Genomic DNA, 24,872 nt, shown 5'->3' on the forward strand with positions numbered 1-24,872 from the left:
GCGTTGGACAAGGCTCATGGGGTCGTGACTGCGGAAGACTTGAAGGCATTCTCGGGTTCGTCCCCAAAGGAGCTGGTGGGTTGCCACCTCCACAATCTTGTCCAGGCAACGCTCTTGTGCAAGTTTATCCCTTCTCTATTCTCTCTCTCTCTCTCTCTCTCTCTCTCTCTCTTTTGTTTTTTTTTTTTTTTTTACGTTGTTCTGAGGTTCGATTCCCTTGTGTCTTTTTTAGGTGCTGGGGGAGAGCATTCATCTTTCCTCGAAATATCTTGCTCAGGAGGCTAAGGTCAAGTCTGCGCTGTCACGAGTAAAGGCCTTGGAGGCGAAGAACTTGAAGTTGAAGAAAGATTTGATAGCTTCTATGGGCGAAGTCAACCTTGCCAAGGAAGAGGCCAAGAAACTAAGTGACGACCTCAGGGTTGAACGGCAGTTGGTTTTGGAGAAGGACGAGCAACTTGTGGCTGCTAGGGAGAAGATCAAAGTCATTGCTGCTAGGGCCATCAAGGGCTTTCAGCAAACTGAGGAGTACAACGCTATGCTCTTCAGTTGGTACTTTAAGGGATTTGAACTTTTGAGGATATACTTCATCAAGCACCCCTCTGGGGTAGACTTGGAGAAGCTGGACATGGAAGATGTAGACAGGGAAATGGTTGCTGACGAGGCTGCCCAGTCTTTAACCACCGAGACTGACGCCCCCGTGAATGCCCCTGCCATTGACGCCCCTACTAGTGACGATGTTGCTGCTGACGCCTGAACTTAATACTTGTGAAAATTTTCTTCTCTTTTTTTTTTTTTTTTTTGGGTGCCCATTATGTTTTGGGCTCAAATTTCAGAACATTTTTCTTTTAACTTGTCTCGAGAACAATATTTTTAGCCCAATGTTTATGGGCCTTTAGATGTAAAAACAATGGTAACCGCCCGTTGTTTTTGGGCTTTTATAGCTGCGTACTTACTTGCATTTGTGACTGCATACCTATGTTATGCTTATGGTATTTTACATCCGTCCGTGCTTCAGTGAAATTTTTAGCTGTGACTTTTCCTTTTCCTCACTATTAACTTGCTCCTGAGGGTTTTTCTCCTCATGCTTGTCGTCAGTAATTTACATCCATCTAGGCAGAATCTTATTACTTAGCCATTTTGAGATTTTCTTTTGGCTTCGTCAATAATTTACATCCGTCTAGACAGAATCTTATTACTTAGCCATTTTTGAGATTGTGACTTATAGCTGACCAGACCTGTTTACACGAAGACATTAGCCGAACAATTCTTTTATTAATTTCAGGAATGAATACATTTATTTGTTACATCTGTTGGTGGTACTTCTTCAAGTGCTCAATGTCCCATGGTCGTGGGAGCTTCTGTCCATCTAGGGTTTCCAAGTGATAGCTGCCTTGCCTGGAGTGGTGGACGACTCAGTAGGGTCCTTCCCATGTGGGGGCCGAGTTTTCCTTGGGCAGAGTCTCTAGTCTTCATAGTGACCTTGTGCAGGACGAGGTCGCCTATGTCAAGTCGTATGAGTTTTAACCTCTTGTTGTAGTATTCAGCCATCTTCTGCTGGTACTTCGTCATCCTGTTGGAAGCTTTATCTCTTACTTCGTCTAGGTTGATTCATAGCTAGTCGTCGTTGTTTTCTTCGTGGAATATTTGTCGCCTGATGCTGGCCACTCCTACCTCGACTGGGATTACTGCTTCAATGCCATAAGTAAGTCTGAAAGGGGTTTCTCCTGTTGGGGTTCTCGCCATGGTTCGGTAGGCCCACAAGACATTGGGTAATTCTTCTGGCCAAGCACCCTTTGTGTCGTCCAACTTGGCTTTAATAATCTTGAGCAGTGTTCGATTCGTCACCTCTGTTTGTCCATTCACCTGTGGATGCCCTGGGGATGAGAACTGGTTCTTGATGCCTAGGCCCTAGCAGAAGTCCCTGAAGCCTTGGCTGTCAAATTGCCGCCCATTATTTGATATGATCGTCCTTGGAATCCTGAACCTGCAAATTATATTCTTCCACACGAAGCTTCGGATTCGTGCTTCAGTGATGGTTGCTATCGCCTCTACTTTGACCCACTTCGTGAAGTAACCAATTGCAACTAGTAGGAATCTTACCTAACCTTTACCTATGGGTAGTGGGCTGACGATGTCGATTCTCTATTGTGCGAATGGCCACGGGGATGATATTGTCATCAGTCTCTCTACTGGAAGTTGCTAGACGTTCCCGAACCTCTGACACTTGTCACACTTTTTGACGAGTTCTACTGCGTCCACCTGCATAGTTGGCCAGAAATAACCTGTTTGAATGACCATACTTACCAGGGATCTAGGGCCGGCATGGTCCCCACAAACTCCTTCGAGGATTTCTTCCAGGATGTATTTGGCTTCTTCTTTGTTGACACACTTCAAGTAAGGCATGGAGAAGCTTCTCTTCTTGAAGGTGTAATTCAGGATCGTAAATTTGACTGCCCTCTTCTTGATCTTATTGGCCTCCTTGGCGTCTTGAGGGAGGTGCTCGTCTTGGAGAAAAGACACGATCGGTGTCATCCAGCTGTTTATGTTCTGGATTGTAAATGTTGGGACTTCTTCGATGCTGGGGCGTTTTTGAATCTCCATGTCTACCTCCACGCTCGTTGACCCTTCCTCTAACGAGGCCACTTTTGCGATCTCGTCTGCTGCCATGTTCTGGCCTCTTGGGATCTTTACGAATTCCAATTTATCAAATTCTCGGGCTAGATGTTTCGTCAGCTTGAGGTATTTCTGCGTTCTTGTCTCCTTTGCTTCATACTCTTCTTTGATTTGCCCTATTACTAATTTCGAATTGCTCTGGATGAGCAAATTCTTAGCTTCGAGTGCCTTCCTAAGTCTCAGCCCCATCAGTATTCCTTCGTACTCGGCCTCGTTATTGGTGGCTGGAAACTTCAGTTGAACTCCATACTTGAGCTTTTCTCCGCCAGGGGTGACTATGATGCCCCTACTCCCCCTCTTTTGAGCTGATGAACCATCGGTCTGGATGGGTGAACTCAGCAATGAAGTCCGCCAGAGCTTGTGCCTTCTGACTGTTCTGGGGTGGTACTCGATGTCGAACTAGCTGAGCTCAATTACCCACTGGAGCATTCTCCCTCACACCTCAGGTTTGTTCATGGACTTCTTGATAGGTTGGTCTATCATCACCAAGATGGGGTTTGCTTCAAAGTACGGTCGTAGCTTGCGCGAAGCTACTATTAATGCGAATGCAATCTTTTCAATCCTAGGATATCTGGCTTCTGCTCCTTTGAGAGCTTGATTGATGTAGTAAACTAGGAGTTGTTTCTTGTCCTCTTCTCGAATCAGGGCTGCGCTCACGGCTGTGGTTGATGTTGCCAGGTATAAATATAGATTTTCTCCCTCCTTGGATGGACTTAAGAGGGGTGGATTGCTCAGGTAACGCTTGAGTTCCTGAAACGCTGCCTTGCATTCGTCAGTCCAGGCGAAAGCTTGCTTCGATGTCTTGAAGAAAGGTAAGCATTTATCCGTTGCTTTAGAGACGAATCTATTGAGTGCCGCAATCCTCCCTGTGAGTTTTTGGACTTCTTTGACGATCTTCGGCGACGTCATGTTGAGTATTGCTTGCACTTTCTCAGGGTTTGCTTCTATCCTCCTTTGGGATACCATGAATCCTAAGAACTTTCCCGAAGCCACCCTGAAAACACATTTACTAGGATTCAACTTCATCTGATATTCTCTGAGGGTGGCAAATGTCTCTCTCAAGTCGTCCAGATGAGCAAGCTCTTATCTACTCTTGACGAGCATATCATCCACATATACTTCCATATTCCTGCCAATCTGTTCTTTAAACATCTTATTCACTAACCTCTGGTAGGTTGCTCCTACATTCTTCAGCCCGAAGGGCATTACCTTATAACAATAGAGTTCTTGACTCGTGATGAAAGCAGTTTTTTCTTGGTCTTCCTCAACCATTTTTATCTGGTTGTATCCTGAAAAAGCATCCATGAATGTCAGTAATTTATGTCCGGCCGTAGAATATACTAGCTGGTCTATCCTCGGCAGTGAGAAACTGTCCTTTGGGCAAGCTTTGTTTAGGTCCGTGAAATCCATGCATATTCTCCATTTCCTATTTGCTTTCTTCACCAGTATGACATTGGCCAGTCATTCAAGATAGTAAACCTCCCGAAAAAGCCTACTAACAGCAGCTTGTTAACCTCGTTAGTGATCGCTTGGTTTCATTCAGGGGCGAAAACTTGTCGTTTTTGTTGGACGAGCTTTTTCTTAGGATCCACGTTCAGTTTATGCTGGACGACTTTAGGGGATATACCGGGCATGTTCTCGTGACTCCACGCGAAGACGTCCACGTTTTCCCTTAGGAATTGAATGAGTTTTGTCCTCATTTCAAGGTTTAAGGTCGTTCCTATCTTCGTCGTTTTGGCCACTTCTCCTTCAACCAGTTCTACTGTTTCCAAGGCTTCCACTTTGTCTTCTTCTTTCTCCTCAATCATTCATGTATGGTTCTCCTATGCAGCTAGCACGGCCTAGTAGCATTCCTTGGCTAAAACCTGATCTCCTTTCACCTCACCAACACCATCCTTAGTTGGGAATTTCACTTTTAGGCAATAAGCGAACGTAGCTGCCTTCCACCAGTTAAGCGTAAGTCTTCCAATGATCACATTGTAAGAGGAGGGACAGTCGACCACCAAGAAGTCCAATTGACGGGTCAAATGCCTCAGGTAGGTCCCTATTGTGACTGTCAATGTCACTATGCCCTTAGGGTATACCTTGTCCCCGCTGAAGCTGACGAGGGGGGAGTTAAATGGGCGCAATCTTCCAGGATCTAGCTTCAGCTGCTGGAAGGTAGGTAAGTAGATGATGTCTGCGGAGCTACCATTGTCTAAGAGGATCCTCTAGGTATTGAACCCTTCAATCGTGAGCATTATGACTAAGGGGTCATTATGAGGCTGCTTCACTCCCTTAGCATCCTCTTCGTTGAAAGACATGTCCTAGTTCCTCTGTCTCTGCTTGAATGGGGGTATCGTGTGGATGCTATTTACTTGCCTCTGGCATGCTTTCTTAAGAGATTTGAATGATCCTCCAGCGAATGGCCCCCCTAGCGATCGTATTTATCTCCCCGATCACATCCTGTGGTGGTTGGAACGGATGATCCTTATTCTTGGACGAGGATTTGCGCTGGCTCTTATTGCCGTCTCTGAACCTGCTGGGCTCTCCCTTCTTCACATACTTCTGCAATTTTCCTTTATGTATCAACTCTTCTATTTTCTCTTTTAGGTCCAGGCAATCCTCCATGTAGTGGCCATGATCCTTGTGGAACCAGTAGTATTTGTTCTTGTCACGCACGTTAGGGGATGAATGTAATGGCCTTGGCCACTTGAGGACGTGCTCATCCTTAATCTGCGTTAAAATCTTATCAACATGCATAACTAAGTGAATTTTACCGTTCGTAGAGTTCTTTCATCTTTCCTTTTGTTCCCGTCAGTAGGTTGATGATTTGGACGTTCCCTATTTCGTCCTTTACGGTCGTCCTCCCTCTTTCTCTTCTCTTCTGTTTTCTTCACATCTTTAATGGCGGCTAGCGCATCCTCAGCATTCATGTACTTCTGCGCTTTAAGGAGCATCTCTGCCATCGTATTGGGAGGATTCTTCGCGAGTGAGACCATGAACTCTCTAGATTTTAACCCAGCTTTAAAGGTTGTCAGCTGCATTTTGTCGTCAGCTTCGTCCACCTCCAGTGTTTCCTAGGTGAAGCGTTTCACGTACGACCTCAAGGTCTCTTTCTCCCTTTACTTGATGGTGAGTAAGTGGTCTGCTGATTTCTTTGGGCGTTGTCCAAGTGGTGCAAAAAGGCGCTGCTCAACTATTTGAAGCTATGAATGAACGACGTTGACAATTTTGTAAACCACTCCCTTGCAACTCCTTTGAGAGTGGTGGGGAAGGATCGACACAGGATCTCGTCGGGAGGCTGTTGGAGGCCCAGAGTCGTCTTGAAGGTGTTGAGGTGATCTAGAGGATCTTTTAAACCATCAAATGGTTCAAGCTGAGGCAATTGGAACTTCGATGGTATGGGGCACTCCAAGACTACCGAAGTAAAGGGCGAATCTGTCGTCCTGACCATTCTGTCTAAACTTTGGTCCGTTTTTCCTCTGATGGCATTTCTCAGCTCGTCCATCTACTTCCTCATTTCTCGGAGGGGATCTGAATTTGATTCATCCGGAGTGGTGGGCCCTTGGCGGTCGTTCCTTCTGTGGCTATCTCCCACATCTTCGAGATTGGTCCTGGATCGATCCTCCTCTTGCTGAAGTCTTTGCTTTATTTCCTGATTTCGTCTAGTGAGCTCCTCGATGGTAGACACAAGAGCCTGGATTTGCATAGCTAGGGCTGCATAATCTTGGTTGGACTCCATCTGAATGTAACAGTTGATTGGAAACTACGTACTTGAATCTGGATGCGAGAATGTTGTTCCCACAAATTGTGCCAAACTGATAAAGCACAAGTTCGTCAGTTGTAGTGAATTCGTCCCGATGGAGCCGAATATTCGCTTTTGTCGCAGTGGAAGTAACAATTCCCTAAAATGGTCACCGATGTGGTGCCTGCCACAACGCCTCCGATGCCAAAGTCAGTACAAGGGAGTTTATAATAGAATGTAAGGATGATTAGGTATATCTCGTAATTGTGTCTGTACCTTGTGTTGGCAATGTGAGGGCTTTATATAGGTTGCTTCGGATTCTAGCCGTTGTGGTTGATATTTTGGTGCTAATGCTTTTCTTGGTAACGCTTCCTGCTAAATAATGGAGCTTTAATATGCCCCCAACGATCTGTGCAGCTGATTTTGTAATTGTTCAGGGCATTATTGACGGCATTGAATGATCCCGTTATCCTCGTTGGTGATGTGGGTATTTGCTTAGGCTCGTCCTAGAGAACGGTCTCGTCTGTCTTATTGAGCTCGTCTGTAGTTGATTTCGTCAGTCCCATCAGTTGATATGGTGAGTAATTATTAGTAAATGAAAATGTGATATTAGTAATGAGCCTACATGAGAATCAGTAAGAATTGACCATATCAATAATTTGTGAAAATGTTACGTGACTATAGCATTTCTCAAAATGTATTTCAAAATTAATTTTGTTGTGCTAGAGCTGCATAATATTTTCTAAATTTTTTTTTTACAAACTGTTGTTGTAATGTGTGATTATTGGTAAATAAAAAAGTGATATTAGTAATAGATCCATATATAAAAATTAATAAAAATTTATTATATCAATAAATTGTAAAAATGCCGTAAAATAAATTGTGCGGGTGTCTTCACTCTTTATTGTACACAAATCCCAAAATCAGAGTTTTTTTTTTTTTTTTGTGCGTGACTAGTTGTTTATAATAGGTTGTGGCCCAATTTTAGATTTCTTTTGGGCCCATAAAACCTAAAAGACATATTTACAACTTCCAGTCCAAAAACTAAAGAAGCCCGACCGCCATTGCCTAAAACCCCAAATCGACTAAAAGTCTAAAACCCCTTCGAAAAAATCACAGAGATCGATAGCATTATATATAACATTAGAAACAAAGACTAGGGTTTTAGTTTTAGCTTTGAAAATCTTTCTGACCCCTTTGATTTTCCGAGAAAGAAAAACACAGTCAGAGAGAAAAATCATGTTTCCAGGAATGTTCATGCGGAAGCCAGACAAGGCTGTGGCTCTTAAGCAGCTAAAGAGCCACGTGGCGATGTTCGGGGCTTGGGTCGCTGTGATCCGAGTCGCTCCCTATATTCTTCACTATCTATCTGGTGAGAAAGATGAGCTCAAGCTCGAGCTCTAGATCCCCTCCTCCATGAATTTCACAATGGAGAGGTAATAATTTTAACTTGGGTCTTTTTAAATTTAATTTAATATGTTTTTTGAATTTTTTGGTGGGTGTTTTAGTTTTATGGTTTCTGGATTGTATTGGAAATTGGGTATTCTCTGTTTGTGGTTAAAGTTGATAAATTTGTCAGTTATGTGATTAATCTTAGTTGATTTTTATATAAATTTTCTGTGATTTTGTTTGGGTTTTTTCTTTTTTTTTTTGGTTGTTGTGGGTGTTCAAGTGACTGTGATGAAAACTGGGTATTCTCTGGTTGTGGTTAAAAGTTCAGATATTTGCCAGTTTTGTGTGATTCAGTTATGTAAAGCATGATGTTTTTGATTAGTTTGATAACTTTGGAATACTTTGTGGATGAATCTATAGTGTGAGATAAGATGATTGTATTGTGTTATCATCAGTCTATATTTCATTAGAAGCATTGCTTTATTTTGATATTTTAACGTATGGAACTTGAATGCATTGTTTGATTTCATGTGGGCTACTGCCTATTGAGCTGATTGAATTATGTAAGTAGAGAGAATAAGATCACACCTTGATTCATCACAAAATTGAGTATGAATTTTATATAGTTGGGGCAACATAAATGCAGAAGACAATTAGTTTTTTTAATTATCGCCTAGGAGTAGTTTACATGTGTTGATCTTGAGACTAGCATGTAGCAGTGTCCGTCATAAGTCTTGATGGCTGAAAGAATTTACTTAGGACATACAATTTGAAAATATTAAATATATAAAAGTATAGTTTGGTAGGTGATGGAAGACAAACCAGAGACATAATTTTTTGTTAAAAGGACCTTCTCTTAACATATAATAAAAGATTTTCCCTGTGCATGACTACAATAGACAAATATAGTTTTCATATTATTATGATATTTAAGTTTTTCTGGACTTACCTTTGAGATAGCGTCTTTTCTTATCTCTTATATTTGTACTTTTAATCTGCCTTTCAGAAATAGCATTTTTTTTCATCTTTTATCCTTTAGAAACTCTATATGCTTTTTATCCATTGTTAAGAGGAGTTTCATGACTTCAATATAATCTAAAATCTTGGAGTCTGGGGTTTGAACACCCCCCCCCCCCCCCACCCCCAAGAAAAGAAAAGAAAAGAATAACGATGGTTTGTCATGTTTAATGCCCTATGTTTACATTAGTGATCCTAAACTTGTTCGGTGGGTTCTGGTAGGTTGATGGCTGATGTAAAATTGGTAGTCACAACTTACAAACATGAATTCACTAAAAAAAAGTAGTTTACAAACATGATACAAGTTTATGGATAAACATTTGCTGCTCCTTAATTCCATGTTTTTTGTAGTCTAGGATGATACTCATTATTTTTTCTGCTCCATAATTTTTGTGGTAAGAATCAAGATCTTCTTTCCTTGCTCCAAATTTGCTATATTGTCAGGGAAAACATTGCTGCGCTTGTAAATTTGCTTTGGTGGCTGTAAATTCTTGGCTACTGATAGCATTTTAGGAGATTTTTACAACTGTTGAAGCTATATTACCGTAGTACCAGCTGTATCTTTTTGACCAAATATAGCATCAAGAGAGTCATTGGTATCTTGAGTTGCATTCCCTGATCGTCGGTAAGGAAGCCAATGAGATTGGTACTTTACAACTCCCATCATATGCTTGTCTTCCCCTCAATCCCACCCAAAAAAAAAACCCTAAACTGATAAACCAATAGTTTTTATGAGACAATCAATTGACTTGATAGTTAAACCAAAATAAACTGACATCTTTTAAAAAAATTATTTGCAACCAAGGTAACTCGATTTTGAGAACTTATATTTGACTGTTTAAGTGCAACACTACTGAGCTATTAAACTTTTTTGTTTCAAAATATGCTTTTTGTTTGGATGAACTATATGAATATTTTTATTATACATTGCTTTTAAATAAATAAATATTATTATAAATTAATAATTAATTAATTAAAAATGGTTTAACAGACAATCTGGCATAACAAAAAAAAAAACAGTGAACTGGTCATATTGAAACCTTGCCCTTGCCTAATTTGAACTCTGGTATGGTTACAAACACAAGGAAAGGATCATCATGACAAAACGGAGTAACTTAAAAACAAAAACAAAGTTAAAACCCAAAACCAGCAAGATCAACAACAAGGGATCTCCACCCTCCAAATACAACAGAACACTTTGTTCTTGGTAGTTCGCTTTATCTTCTTCTTTTGCTGCAATCTATAACTGACATCATTAATGATTGTTCCTAGCAATGGTGCTTTTGAATTCACTGCCATTTAGCTTATCTGTAGCCCACTGAACCTCAGCTTTCCTGCATCCCACCCTTCTGGCATAAAAGCACCTTCTAAGAATGGCTGATGAGAAGCAATAAAAAAGTTGCTCTCTAGAATCAATTCTTATCCAGCAGAATGGACACAGTAGATCTCCAATGAAGCCCCACTTAGACATTTTTTCATTTAAAGTAATTTAATTTTGAATAATCAACCAATTGATCATAAAAGCATGTCTGGGAATGTGGCCTGAAAACCAGACCAATCTCCAGTCTCCACCATATAACTTGCTGCCCTTAGGCTCTAACATCCTCCCAAGCAGAACCACAACTGACATCATTAATAACTATGATGTGTTAATGTGTTCCAGCTTCCTTTTTTATTGAGGATTTCTTTTGTTTAAGTTAGAGGGTGATGATGGTGTGAATCTCAACTTGAAGCCCATCATCTCACTAGCTCATATTCTGCAGGAATTTCAATAATCATGGCTTACTAAGATTTTAGAACTTGTGCATCATGATTTGATCTTCAAAGTGTGTGTAATTTTTGGCATATGCGGTTTTGTTTCAATAATCTGTGAACTACATCTTTTTTCTATTTTTTCAGCAATTGATTATCTAATATTTCTCCATTCCTTTCTTGTTTGCAGTGTGCCCGGGAAGAGAGAATTGATTTGGATCGGGGAGGTGATTGTGGGCTTTTATTTTTTCTTTTCCTCTCTCTTTTTATTTCATCCTAGAATATTGTGAGGCTAGTGTGTCCTTGCACTATGTCATGTTTCTTTAAGCTTATCTAACATTTATGGCTCATATTATCTTATGGATTCAATTTCAATCGCTGTATGTGTTATTGGATTGGTGGTAGCAGGATATATAATTTGACTTGTCGACATGGTGTTATAGCTTTATACTATTTAATTATGTTCTCTAATAGGGTTCATCCCCACATGGACCAGTTCTTAAATTTGCAACACCAGGGATGTTATACTTTTTAATTATCTTCTCTAATGGGGTTCATCCCCACATGGCAACCAGTTCTTGGATTTACAACACTAATGAAATGTGAACATCTAGGATGTTACATATTTCTCAAGAAGAAAGAGGGGGGAGAGAGGGGGTTCTCAAAATTGCATGACCTTCCAAATTTCGTTGGTAATTAATCTTTCCCAAGTGCACAAGGTAAAATGGAATTTTCTTTTGGAAACAGAAGTTACTTTTGAAACTCTCTCTCTCTCTCTCTCTCCCCTATAGATCCTTTCTTTTTTCATTTGGTTTTCATAATTTGATGCGGTTGTTGTAGCAAACTGCCAATTTGGCTTATATATTCACAGCGAAGCAGATAAAAGAAAATCATGTGGGGCATTTCTTTAAATTATTTGATTTTACAGTTATATGCTTCATTCAATAGCTTAATTCTAAGCCTGTGGTCTTGATACATTACAATCTGATGATGTATATTGGGGAGGGCCCTTTTACAATTATTTGACTCTAAAAGATGATGGTGGCCTTGGAAGAGCAAAATATTGCTTCAAATTCCAAAAAAGGCCGGCAAGGATTATAGACATAGAAGTCAAAAGTAAACAGGATTATTAAGTATATAATAATGTGAACCTTGCTGTGGTTCCACTTACAATTTCCAAACAAATGGAAAAGTTTGTAGTTGGTTATGTTCTTTGCTTTATACAGCAACTACATGTTCTTGTTGTTATGGAAGTACTGGTGAGAGTGGTTGTAATGAAATGATTCTTAGTTTTGCTGCTACAGGAAGGTTCTGTTTTGGGAGAAATGATGTTACTGCATACTTTTTGTGACGTCTATATAATAGCTACCAACCTCAATGAAAAGAAAAGCATGGCCACCCATGAGTTGCTGCAGGGCTGTTAATGTGAAATTATGTATATATCCATGTACTTCGTATATTTGGATCTGGTTTGTGTCATGTCCTTCTTTATCTGTCCAGAAATAGAGTATAATCATATAATTTTAAAAAAGTATACTTTCTTGGATTCTTCAATTGAATTCAATTACATACTTGTATTGATCAATGATCAGTGCAAACGAAAACAAAGTAGGCATAAAAAATTTGTTTTTTTAATTATATAATTGGTTCGTCTGGTTAGGCATTTTGAGAGCTTAAAAACACATTTTTAAAACTCGAAAGCCAAAACTCTATTTCTAATAGTAATACCTTATAGTGTTTTTTACATTCGTTTGTTTTAAATCGAAATCACAATTTCGTAAAAGCTTATTCAAATGCAATCAATATAATGTTTAGTTTAGATTATATTTTGAAAATCAATTGAGACCAATCATAGAATACATCGCCTCATAATTATCGAATGAGACTAATCATAATATTCAAAGACTTGATTATCTATAGGCGGAGACAACAGTATGAAATATCACTTTCCCGTTAATATGGGAGTGGGAGTATGGGACTTTTTGTCTGTGTGAGACACGTGGCAGGTTTGTAACCTCCCTTTAAAGCATTGGCTTATGTTTTTCTTGTGGTCATTTATGCATTAAGTTGACTAATAAGATTTATGCTTCTTTATGTATTACGTATTTGAAGATATGCTTGGCGGCATCAATAAAGCTACCTATGGCCCTCCCCGATGCTTCCCGTTTTCGTTTTAAGCATTAACTACAGGGAGTTAATAGAAATTAACAGTGAGTGAAATATTCCCCTAGTTCTAGAAAGAAATTGTTCTTTGAGTATTATTTTATTAGAAATTTAATAGTGATGCACTGATGCCCACACTTGACAGTACAAAATTTCTTACTTAGTGTTGGAAAATCTATACATGCATCCAAGTTTTTCCTGTATGTTTTTTATTTGGTCAAGTGTGCTCATGGTTAAATCGGCTCAGGGTCAATTTAACAATTGATTCAAACATGGTGAGTCTACAAGTACTCAATTAGGGATGTGCATTCAACTCACCTACATGATGAAACTGAACCATCCTAACTTGACACATTAATTTAGTTTTTTGTGGGTTGAGTTGGATTTGTGAGTCTCGGGTTGGGTCAGGTTTAGGTTGATAGATTTTTTTAACCCATTTGACATGACATAGATATAAGTGTATTTTATTACTCCTATTTTATTTTATTTCGGTATTTTGAAAATTAGTTTGGATGTATTTGAAATTTTGAAACATAATTTAGGAGTATAATGAGAATTGTAATAAATTTATTGTAAACTGAATAATAAAAGCCATTTTTTACAAGATTTGAAACAATCATGCCCTACTCCTGAACCCAATTTGACATAACCCAACCCATGGACATTGAGTTGAGTTGGTTACTGCAAATGAGATAGTTTTTCAGCTTGGGTTTCTTTGGATTGGTTGAATTAGTTGGGTACAAGTTTGGGTTGAACAACCCTTGCAAGGGTTAAAAATGGATTATTTGAGGTCAAGAGGGTGAAAGAGTCGAAGGAAAAAAAATAACATTAGGAAAAGTAAAAATGGTTGGACAAAGTTTTCTTCCAAATTGGTTTGGATGATCTCCTCTAACTTATTATTTGACAACTCATTAAATTGCCCCACATGTATTATTTATACACACTACATGTTATCATTCATCAGATAGTGTCTTGAAGAAATTTTCCTCCAAACCAATTTTGTGGTAAACCTGTTACAAAATGGATCATCTACATGCATAAAATTGAAATTGAAGATAGTTGTGTATTAATATTTATATACACTTTTTGATTTTTCCTTTTGAAAAGGGTAAAAAAATTCAAATCATAACACATTGAATGTAAACTATAACTAGTTAACTTGTCTCCATAAGACACGGTGTATAAGTGTCGGAAATTCACAATGGAATAGCTATTGGAAAGCAACACCTTAACTTAAAGGGATCTACATTCTATTGCCTTCTTATAGTATTAATTGATAATTGCAATACAAAAGATTGCGAAATGAAAAAGCAAACGCCAACTGATTCCTCAATCCCAGCTATATATTGACACTTTGACAGTCCTCTCCAATCAGACTCGCGCACTCAGAACGTGCAACCCAATTCCATAGAAAGACCAAGTGTCAAATCCTACATTATTATAGCAACTACATCATTATTATTCAATCACACCATAAACAACAAAGCTTTACACGAGTCCAAACTCCCACCTGAAAACTTGCCTGAAAAACCACTATTAACTCTGTCTTTGTGTGTGTGTTTTGTTGGCATAAAGATAAGGCTGAGTGGCTGACATTTTCTCACACCTCAACTTTTCTTCATTTCTTAGCAGTTCTCATAGTTTTACACTCAAGAAAAAAAAGAAAGAAAGAGCAAAGGTCCAAGAATGTTTGTGTTGTGTGTAGATCAATATCCAGTTTGAAATAGAATGACAAGGTTGGGGTGGCTATGGTTGAAAGAATTGAATTATGATGAGCCTATACAAGGGAAAGGAGGCAAACCCAGATTATAGAAGAGGTAGTAGATCCCATGCAACAAGGCCATGGATGTGGTACCTGGCTCAGTGGGGACCAGTGCTGGCTTCTCTTTGAGGTTGGGCCAGACCATCTTTTCCTCTGCTTCTCTTCTTTTCATGTCTCTGGGTGTTGAATTCTACAGCTACACTGCTTTCTGGTAATTCTTTATTCTCTTTTCTATTTCTTCTTTGATTCGATTCTAGCTGGTTCTTCTTTGTTTTTACCTTTTTCATTTCACTGCAATTAGCACACATTCTCTAAGATTTTCTGCATGCTTGATCTTATTCTTTTGAAAGTAGAACGGATAATTCTTTTAATTTCTTTACTGATTTTCAGAAATCAGCCTTAGAATAAGAAACTATCAATCATTAAAATGACAAAACTTTAGTCCTTAGATTTAGGGTGTTGCTCAATTTCTATGTCAAAGTTCTAAAAATGAAGTGCTGATAATAGAACATTATTCGAAAAACACAAAACATCCTTCTTCTTCTTTCTATTCCTAATTTTGAGATTGATCAATCTTGGCCATGACAAGTTAGGGTAACTTTCTACTGGAATTTACTCATTGGCATCGACTTTTCTGGTTTCGTTAAGCCAGAAGTCCAATGACCAGTACCAAAAGACACTACTTTCCACAAGAAATTTCAAACCATTGGATTGACCATGACTTAAAACAGGGAACTTTGAAATGCTTAACATAGGCATGAAGATCTTATCACTTTCAAGAAAACTTCAGTGACCTGTTTAGTGCAAATTTGACTTACTGGGTTCATGCTATCATTCACATCTGTTAGATCCTTCCTTTTGTGCTCACCCACTGCTGGCTTACCATTTTTACAGCTGCAGGCCAATATTGTTGACAATTAGTCCATTAAATTAGATTCACTGGTATGAGATGATTACCCTCAGAATTTTCAGTATTCCATTTGTCTGCCATCTCCTCTCTTTAATTCCAAAATTTGGAACATGTTTTGTCATTTGTTATCTAGACTTATGGTTCAATTCATACTCTTTGCCTCTAGTTTTATGCTTCCCATGATCAAATTCCATGAAATCCAGAAGAAAAATGGGCTAGTTTGGCTAGAATGGCCTAAGTTGAAACTGTGTTGTGAAAACAATGAATATGGTTTAAAACACTGAGGATGATAATATAAATTACAGGCACTTGACAATCTGAATTAGTGATACGCATTTTCAAATCTAAGGGTCAAGAATAGAACCAGAAGGCAAATAGGTTCCTCCACTCTCTGAATGATGACCAAGAATGCTAGGGACAGCTATTCTCACAAAACGCTAAGGTGGCAAGTTGTGATTAGAGAGCAACGTCGCTTTCACAAGAAGACTATTCTATTATTATCCATTCCTGAACCTGAATCAAAATACAAGGGAATAGATTCTAAAAGTTGTGGAGCAATGTATTACCACTATTTTGTTTTTTCTTCCATTCATGATTTAATCTTCCTTGGATATACTACTGTTGCAGCTACTTGGTGACAATCATGGGTTTGGTTATACCTTGGAGTTTCACTTTGGCCTTGGTGGATGGATACTCTGTTCTGGTTAAATGCCCTATTCGGCAGCCGGGAATACTGGTCATCATTGTTGTAGGAGATTGGGTATGTATCATCTGAACCATTTGCAATTACATAACATGGTTATTGGCAACTATTTTGTTACTGATTCAAAATATTTCACAATAGGTATTATCCATTCTCACACTCGCTGCAGCTTGCTCAACAGCTAGTGTTGTGGACCTTCTGCTCCATGCTGAAAGGTCATATTGCCCTCCAAAGTTTTGCAGCAGATATCAGATATCCGCTGCCATGGCTTTCTTGACATGGTTTCTGTCTTTGGCTTCAGCTCTGTTCAATCTTTGGTTACTCCCTGCCTTGTGATACTTATTTGGATTTTGGCTATGTACTATATTATAGAATTTTGTGGCCAGAACCAATATCATCCAGATTTTTGTTACTCTGAATTTGTACATTAATACTTTAATAGTGTCCAAATTTTAGAATATGAGGGTTTTCAATCATACAATTACAAAGTTGTAAATTGTTGTCAAGAATTTCTAAGGAATTACACTGACTAGTATCATTAGTTTGGGCACCTCATTTTCTGGGGTCCATGAGAAAGACTAACAACCCCCTTTAGTGACCTCTGGCAGTCCCAGTTATAAATTTCTTAGCACTAAACAACCTGGGAACAAGGATTTAATGACAATTTATACAGGTCCAATCATATTAATTAAATTGGTCTTTGCAGGATAGACTTTTCTTTATATCCTTAGAAAACACCTCTTGTAGTAGCTTACGAAGATACCAGTGAAGTGAGTGACCAAATTGAGCAGGAAGACTTTAAATTCCAGCTTGGAACATGGTAGACTAGAGAGAGTTTAGCAGTGGTTGCTGAATGCTGAGCAAGTGAAATGATCAAATTGAGTACTGTATTGTCAAAACTGCAGTATGTCTTATTTACAAGTAAAAATTATTCAACTCTCAAGATCGACTCAATGCATACAATCAACTCACAGTTGTAGGAGGTGGTAAATTATATTGGCAAAGAATCGATTACCATGATTTAAATCTTCTCTTCTCTCCTGGTGCATAATCCTTTCATCAATGCCGTAAGATGCAGCCATGAGTGTGGAATGATCGTTCTCCAGTAAAAGATAACAGATGTCCACAAGGGGCATCTTACAAAAGATCAACAGCAGGCACAATTTATGCACTTCTGAAATTACAATTTACAACTGTAATGAGCAATCGAAGTCAAGAAGTTACCCCATTTTCGAATGATCCCTAATGTGCAGCCAACCATTGTCCCTAGGCATGCTCACCAAATGCCAGCCTGAATTGTCCTTACATGTTATCAAGTAAGCACTATAAATGAATCCTTGTCTAACTGCATCAAAATCACCAGCAAAGATGATATTTTCAAGAGAAACCAGACTAATGTCCCAAAAAGAAGCTTTTGTTTCCAAAACGAAATCCATCAAACTCTGCAGCAACCTTCTCACCCTAATTAGGGGAAATTGCCATATATGTTCACTTTTTGGATTTGCTTGCATGTATAACAAACAAACATCATCTACTTCTCTTTTTCCCGCATTTGCTTTTCCAACACTTCATTCCTCAACACTTCTACCATTTCCTCATTTCCTTGTCTAACATACCCTTCAATAAAAGCACCATATATTTCCAAATTTGGTTCAAAACCCTTCCCCACCATCTGTGCCTGGATCTTCAAGGCTTCTTCCATCCTCCCCTCCTCACACAACCCCTTTAATAGAGTCTCATAACTCTTCCCCTCAGGCACCAAGCCAAAATTCTCCACTCCACCCCTAAGAATCTCCACGGCCTCATAAACCCTACCCTTAACACAAAGTCCTCCAACCACCACATCAAGCGTCAAAGCCTCCGGCCTAAAACCCTTCCTACACATATCCTTATACACAAGCAACGCTGAATCCACATCCCCAACATTACAGTACCCATTAACAAGATGCTCATAAGTAGCACAACTACTTTCCACACCATTCAACCCCATTTCTCTATACAACTCCTCAGCTTTCTCAACTTCTCCAATCTTGCAAAACCCACCAATCATAGTATTATAACTCACAACATCAGCCTCCACTTCCTTAATTCTCATCTCCTCCCACAACTTCTCAGCCTCTCCCATCCTCCCTTCCTCGCAATACACCGCCATCAAAACGCTGTAACTATAACAATTAGGAACACAATCAAACCCCACCATTTCATTCCAAATCATCTCCACCTTCTCAACCATGCCATCCTGGTAAAACCCCCCCATCAAAACATTAAAAGTATGCACATTTGGCCAAACTTTATAAACCCTTTTCACATTTCCAACAACCCCATCACCCTCTAACCCAAAAACCTCCCTATAAACCTCGTACCCAACACAACCACCTCGGACCTTCAAAACCCAATAAACCAAATCATTCAAAGTACCAACTTTTGGACTAATCCCACGAGACCTTAACATCCTAACAATCTCAATAGCTGAATCAATCTTCTTAATCTCCAAACAAGCTTTAACCAGCAAATCAAACACAAACGGAGCTGACCCACATAGTCTATAAGTCATGACAAGGCTTTGGAACAGCTTCAATGGCTTAGGTACGAGGTTGTCGTTGTTGTTGGTGGATTGTTGGGGGATCCGAATGGCAGTCCGAATGAGTGAATGGGCTTGGGTCAAGAGCCGGGCTCGGGTAAGAATGTGGATGGTGGTTGAGTATGTGAGGAGGTTGTGGTGGCAGAGAGACTTGTGTTGAGTCCAGAGAAAGAAGCGGAGGGCAAGGTGGGGATTGTTCTTGAGTTGGAGGGCAATTTGGGAAAACTCGTTTGGGTGGAAGCCATTAGGGTATAGAGTTTGGAGGTTGCCCCAACGGGACTTTGAACGTTGTTGGGTTAGGATTGAAACTACGGTTGAGATTAAGGTTGCAGATTGATCGGAAGGTTGGGAAGAGGAAGAGGAAGAGGACAAGGAGAGTGAAGAGATGGGTTTGTGTTTGTGGGTTGAGAAGAGCAAGTGTTTTAGGACTGGAATGGCCATTGAAGAGTGAACTGTAAAGATGCTAAAGGAAGTAATGGAACTAAGAGGAGCCAAATCAAGAGCGCAGATAAGAAGCAAAGTTCCTGTTCCAGAGATTCAATTTCAGTTTGTAAAGGAAACGACAGTAATAGATAATAGAAACGGCATGTAGTTTTTAGTTGTATATGTATTTAACTCAGCATGTGATAGGCACGTGCATTAGTTTGTTATTTCTGTTAGCTGATTAATTAGTTAGTTACTAAGTGGTTAGTTACTAAGTGGAGGGATTTGATGTATATATATACGTATCTGGTTGTATCAAATCAGTTCAGTTTTTGTTCAATGAAATAGAATTTCATTTCTTTAGAATTCTCTCTGTTTTCCAATATGGTATCAGAGTAATCATTTCTTGCTTCCGCCTAATTTCTTTGTTTCAATTTCTTCTTCTTCAAAAGCTAGTTTTTTTTTTTTTTTTTTTTTTTTTTTTTTTTTTTTTTTTTTTTTTTTTTTTTCGAAGCTACATCAATGGCGCCTTCTGATCAAGCTTCTACAAGCGTCACCATTGATGAATCACATCCCTTCTTTCTTCACCACGCTGAGAGCCCTGGAGCAATTCTTGTATCTCAGCCACTGATTGGAGGAGAAAACTACCCTACATGGGCACAATCTATGGAAAGAGCTCTTAGGATCAAAAATAAATTTTGGTTAATTGATGGCTCTGCTTCTCTGACTTCTGCCATGGAGAAAGTTCCTCTTCTTGTTCAAAGTTGGTCACGATGCAATGAAATTGTGGTTTCTTGGATCATCAATTGTGTTTCCCCCAAAATTGCAACTAGCATGGTGTATCGAAGAACTGCCAAGGAAGTTTGGAAGAAGCTTCAGAATATGTTCTCTCAAGGCAATGGACTTAGGGTTTACCAGTTGCAGAAAGATCTTGCTAGCATTTCTCAGGGGGAACTCACTGTGAGTGATTATTTTACCAATCTCTCAATCTTATGGGATGAAATACAAAACTATGAACCACTTCCTCTTTGCTCTTGTGAGAAGTGTGTGTGCCATGTGAATGAAAAGATTTCCAATCTTCATCACAAAGAAGCAATTATGCAACTTCTAATGGGTCTTAATGATTCATTCTCTCACATTCGAGGCCAAATTCTGTTAATGGATCCTATTCCTTCTGTTGATAAGGTATATTCATTATTGGTTCAAGATGAAAGGTAGAGGTTAGTTGGACATAGCAACAATGGTCCTTTTGTTGAATCCACTGCCCTTGCAGCCAAAACAATGAATCTTGGTTCTGGTTCTAAGACTTTCAAGAAAGGAAAAGAGAGGCCTACCTGCAGCCATTGTGGATTGCTTGGTCATACCGTGGAGAGATGCTACAAAATTCATGGATATCCTCTTGGCTATAAGACCAAGGCAAGGGCAAACCAGGTCTCCTCTCTTGATTCTATTCAAGAGTCTGTTGCCACACCCACCCCACAACATTTTCCTTTCACAATGGAGCAATGTCAGAAACTACTTGCCATGATTGGAGGTTCTGACTCTCACAACAGTCCAATTGCTATGGCTAACAGTGTTTCTTCCAACCAAGCTTCTACCTCTCAATCAACTGCTTTGGCAGGTAATCTCAAGCACTCCATTTTCTCTGCTAAGCTTGTGAATAGATTTGCTTTTGGTGGTAGTACTTGGGTTCTTGACACAGGTGCAAGTGATCATATTGCTTGTTCTCTTTCACTTTTTCACTCTTATATTGCTGTTTCCCATTGTGTTGTTGAATTACCTAATGGTGAATCTGCTCATGTTACTCACATTGGTACTGTCCAACTATCCAATTCACTTACCCTTGAACATGTTCTTTGTGTTCCTTCCTTTTCCTTTAATCTTGTGTCTGTCAGCCAACTCACTCAACGCTTACCTTTTTGTCTTGTGTTTTTGTCTCAATTCTGCTTTATTCAGGACCTTTCTTGTTGGAGGACGATTGGAGTGGGTGAAGTCCAACATGGTCTGTACTTGCTGCAGAACAGCACTTCTAGGACTCCACCTTCTCTATCAGACTACCTCTCCACCAACAAGCTTCCTAAGTCAGCCTTTTCAGCATCTGTTTCTAACAAAGATATGTCCATTTTATGGCATTTTAGATTAGGACATCCTTCTTTTAATAAATTGTCCTCTATGCAAAGTGTTTTGCCTTCCTTTTCTTCCAAATGTAATGACATTTGTACCATCTGTCCTTTGGCTAAGCAGAAGAGGTTGCCATTTCCTTCAAACAATAATATGAGCACTGAGCCTTTTGCTTTGATTCATGTAGATGTTTGGGGTCCTTACTCTGTTTGCACTTATGATGGTTTTAGATTTTTTCTTACCATTGTTGATGATGCCACTAGGTCTACTTGGGTATATCTCATGAAAGCTAAGTCTAATGTCAAACAGCTTTTAATTTCATTCTATAACATGATTTTGACTCAATTTAACATTGGCATTAAGGCAATTAGATTAGATAATGCTCCTGAATTCTCTTTGTCCAATTTTTATAGTGATCATGGCATTATACATCAAAAGAGTTGTGCTTATACACCTCAGCAAAATTCTGTGGTTGAGAGAAAGCACCAACATCTTTTGAATGTTGCTAGATCTCTTAAGATTCAATCCAATTCGCCCTCAGCATATTGGGGTGAATGCATTTTGACAGCCACTTATCTCCTCAACAGGTTGCCTATGCCTTTGTTAGGTCATAAATCTCCATTTGAGATTTTGTTTCATAAACAACCATCTTTTACTCATCTTAGAGTGTTTGGTTGCTTATGTTTTGTTTCAACCCCATCTGTCCACAGGTTAAAGTTTGATTCTAGAGCCTCCCCATGTGTCTTCTTAGGTTACCCTTTTAACATGAAAGGTTACAAAGTTCTCAATCTTCATACTAGGAAGATTACTATATCTAGAGATGTTGTCTTTCATGAGTCTATCTTCCCTTTTTCACACTCTTCTTCCTCCTCTGATCTCACCTCTTTTTCTTTATCTGATTCATCTCCTCCTAATTTTGACTCTCCATCTTGTCCAATTTCTGTTCACCTTCCTATTGCAGACTCCACTTCTATTATTGATCATGTTCCTCATTCCCATCCTTGTTCAGATACTTCTTCTCCTTCTTCTATTCTTATTGGTTCCTTACTTGTTCCCTTGGATCATTCTGATGTTTCTAATCAGTCTGCTATTCCCCCTAATCACTCCACTGTTTCTCTTGATCACTCCTTACCTTCTGTCCATACTACACCTCCTGCTTCCATTCTACCTCTTAGAAAATCAACTAGACTTTCAACCAAACCTGCTTATTTGCAAGCTTATAAGTGCAATCAGGTGTCTCGAGTTCCACCTAGCACTGCTTTCCCTTTATCCTCTTACCTATCTTCCCAAAAATTGTCTCCTAGACACTTGCATTTCTATCATGCTATTTCTACCATTGAGGAGCCTAAATTCTATCATCAAGCAGTTAAAGATTCCAAGTGGAGAGAGGCTATGGCAGCTGAGATTTCTGCTCTCGAGGCTAATCACACTTGGACCCTCACAACTCTTCCACCTCATAAAAAGACAATTGGTTGTAAGTGGGTCTATAGGGTGAAATACAAATCTGATGGCACTGTGGAAAGATATAAAGCTAGGTTGGTGGCTAAAGGCTTCACACAGAAAGAAGGCCTTGATTATATTGAAACTTTCTCCCCTGTTGCAAAGCTTGTTACTGTCAAATGTCTCCTTGCAGTGGCTGCTGTGCAAGGTTGGTATCTTTGTCAGCTTGATGTGAATAATGCCTTCCTTCATGGTGAATTGAAGGAAGAAGTCTATATGGATCTCCCACTAGGCTTCCACAGCAAAGGGGGGCTAGTTTGCAAACTTACTAAGTCCTTATATGGACTAAAACAAGCTTCAAGGCAGTGGTTTGGGTGATTAAAAGTTTTTCTTAGGTCTTGAAGTTGCAAGGACTACTAATGGTATCAATTTATGCCAAAGAAAGTACACACTTGAGGTGTTGGATGATGTTGGCATGCTAGGTTGTAAACCAGCCAAAATACCTATGGATCAGAATCTCAAACTTAGTAAGTATGAAGGGAAGGAGTTGCAAGATCCAAGCTCCTACAGAAGATTGATAGGAAGATTGCTATACTTGACAATAACCAGGCTTGACATAACTTTTGCTGTGAATAGACTCAGCCAGTTCATGGCACACCCTAGAGAGCCTCATTTGCAAGCAGCTCATAAGGTCCTGCAATATCTAAAGAGCTCACCAGGCCAAGGGTTATTTTTCTCAAGCAAATCAGAACTGCATTTGAAGGCTTTTGCTGATGCAGATTGGGCCTTCTGCCCTGACACTAGGAGATCTGTCACTGGTTTTTGCATCTTCCTTGGTGAGTCTTTGATTTCATGGAAGTCAAAGAAACAACAAACAGTCTCAAGGTCTTCAGCAGAGTTTGAGTACAGGTCAATGGCAGTAGCAGTCTGTGAGGTCATTTGGCTCTTGTATGTTCTTCATGATTTTCAGATCAACACCCTAAAGCAGCCCTCCTGTTCTGTGACAGTTAGGCAGCTCTTCACATTGCTGCAAATCCTATTTTTCATGAAAGAACAAAGCATATAGAGATTGACTGTCACCTAGTCAGAGATAAGGTCTTGGAAGGGTATGTTAGAATGCTACATGTTAGGACCAATTCTCAAATTGCAGATCTGTTAACCAAAGCCTTGAATGCTCAACAATTTTCCTTTCTTGTTTCCAAGTTGAATATGGTCAATATTCATGCCCCTCTTCCATTTGAGGGGGGGGGGTGTAAAGATGCTAAAGGAAGTAATGGAACTAAGAGGAGCAAAATCAAGAGCATAGATAAGAAGCAAAGTTCCTGTTCCAGAGATTCAATTTCAGTTTGTAAAGGAAACGACAGTAATAGATAATAGAAACAACATGTAGTTTTTAGTTGTATATGTATTTAACTCAGCATGTGATAGGCACGTGCATTAGTTTGTTATTTCTGTTAGCTGATTAATTAGTTAGTTACTAAGTGGTTAGTTATTAAGTGGAGGGATTTGATGTATATATATACGTATCTGGTTGTATCAGATCAGTTCAGTTTTTGTTCAATGAAATAGAATTTCATTTCTTCAGAATTCTCTCTATTTTCCAATATGAACATTCATAGAGAGAGAGAGTTAGAGAGAGAGTCAGTGAGAGAGATGCAATGGGATTTTTCTGAAGGAAAAGCTACAAGTAGTGTACTTTTAAGGAGTAAATGACCTATCGTTTTTTGGATCTACATTTTTCTCCCCTTGGTTTGGGTTTAGTTAATAGGAACCAATTGGGAACTTATTGTCCATCCATGGAAAAATTCCCTTTTAAGACAGTCTCATGATACCTTACTTATAATTTGTGTGGTGAGCTTTAGATATTGTGAGAGAGAAATCTTGTGAGATCGTTTGATGAAATACTTTTTCCTGTTTGCATTTTGGTCAATTCTATCTACTAAGGGTGTAATTGATTTGGTTCGGTCGGTTTTTTAGTCTTTGGCCAACTGAAACCAAATATTTCGGTTGGTGAAATTCTCAACCGAAACCAACAAAAATAATTGGGAATCAATCGATTTCGGTTTCGGTCGGTTTCAATCGGTTTTCGGTTTTTAGGCCTTAGGTTTGGCTCACGTGGGGAGAGAGAGAGAGAGAGAGAGAGCTGGTGAACGAAGCAATAGAGATAGAGAAATTGAGAAAGAAAAAAGAAAAGAGAGAAAGAAAAGG

General features: G+C 39.2%; 5 protein-coding genes across 6 annotated transcripts; 3 read left to right on the forward strand and 2 right to left on the reverse strand.

Moving 5' to 3' along the window:
- Positions 1 to 1,614: 1,614 nt before the first annotated feature.
- On the reverse strand, positions 1,615 to 3,582 carry LOC142644365 (uncharacterized). Its single transcript, XM_075818994.1, has 3 exons — positions 3,115 to 3,582; positions 2,305 to 2,994; positions 1,615 to 1,908 (listed from the first exon to the last, which is right to left on the reverse strand). The coding sequence occupies exons 1-3, from the start codon at positions 3,580 to 3,582 to the stop codon at positions 1,615 to 1,617; spliced, it is 1,452 nt and encodes a 483-aa protein (XP_075675109.1).
- Positions 3,583 to 7,503: 3,921 nt separating this feature from the next.
- Positions 7,504 to 10,991, forward strand: LOC142643270 (mitochondrial import receptor subunit TOM6 homolog). The gene is made up of 2 exons (XM_075817814.1): positions 7,504 to 7,836; positions 10,752 to 10,991. The coding sequence occupies exon 1, from the start codon at positions 7,640 to 7,642 to the stop codon at positions 7,802 to 7,804; it is 165 nt and encodes a 54-aa protein (XP_075673929.1). The 5' UTR covers positions 7,504 to 7,639; the 3' UTR covers positions 7,805 to 7,836; positions 10,752 to 10,991.
- Positions 10,992 to 14,562: 3,571 nt separating this feature from the next.
- Positions 14,563 to 16,603, forward strand: LOC142642261 (CASP-like protein 5C1). Its single transcript, XM_075816596.1, has 3 exons — positions 14,563 to 14,697; positions 16,024 to 16,156; positions 16,241 to 16,603. The coding sequence occupies exons 1-3, from the start codon at positions 14,567 to 14,569 to the stop codon at positions 16,433 to 16,435; spliced, it is 459 nt and encodes a 152-aa protein (XP_075672711.1). The 5' UTR covers positions 14,563 to 14,566; the 3' UTR covers positions 16,436 to 16,603.
- On the reverse strand, positions 14,691 to 19,238 carry LOC142642260 (pentatricopeptide repeat-containing protein At2g15980). Of its 2 annotated transcripts, none has more exons than XM_075816594.1 (2): positions 17,115 to 19,238; positions 14,691 to 14,777 (listed from the first exon to the last, which is right to left on the reverse strand). In XM_075816594.1, exon 1 carries the CDS (start codon positions 19,119 to 19,121, stop codon positions 17,631 to 17,633), a length of 1,491 nt encoding a protein of 496 aa, XP_075672709.1. In that variant the 5' UTR covers positions 19,122 to 19,238; the 3' UTR covers positions 14,691 to 14,777; positions 17,115 to 17,630. The 2 variants fall into 2 exon arrangements, with proteins under 2 accessions (XP_075672709.1, XP_075672710.1); XM_075816595.1 differs by lacking the exon at positions 14,691 to 14,777 and adding an exon at positions 16,585 to 16,955.
- Positions 19,239 to 19,625: 387 nt separating this feature from the next.
- LOC142644367 (uncharacterized) lies at positions 19,626 to 20,321 on the forward strand. Its single transcript, XM_075818995.1, has one exon. It carries the CDS (start codon positions 19,626 to 19,628, stop codon positions 20,319 to 20,321), a length of 696 nt encoding a protein of 231 aa, XP_075675110.1.
- Positions 20,322 to 24,872: the final 4,551 nt, after the last annotated feature.

The sequence above is a fragment of the Castanea sativa genome, chromosome 7 (assembly GCF_040712315.1).
Source record: "Castanea sativa cultivar Marrone di Chiusa Pesio chromosome 7, ASM4071231v1".
NCBI lineage: Eukaryota > Viridiplantae > Streptophyta > Magnoliopsida > Fagales > Fagaceae > Castanea > Castanea sativa.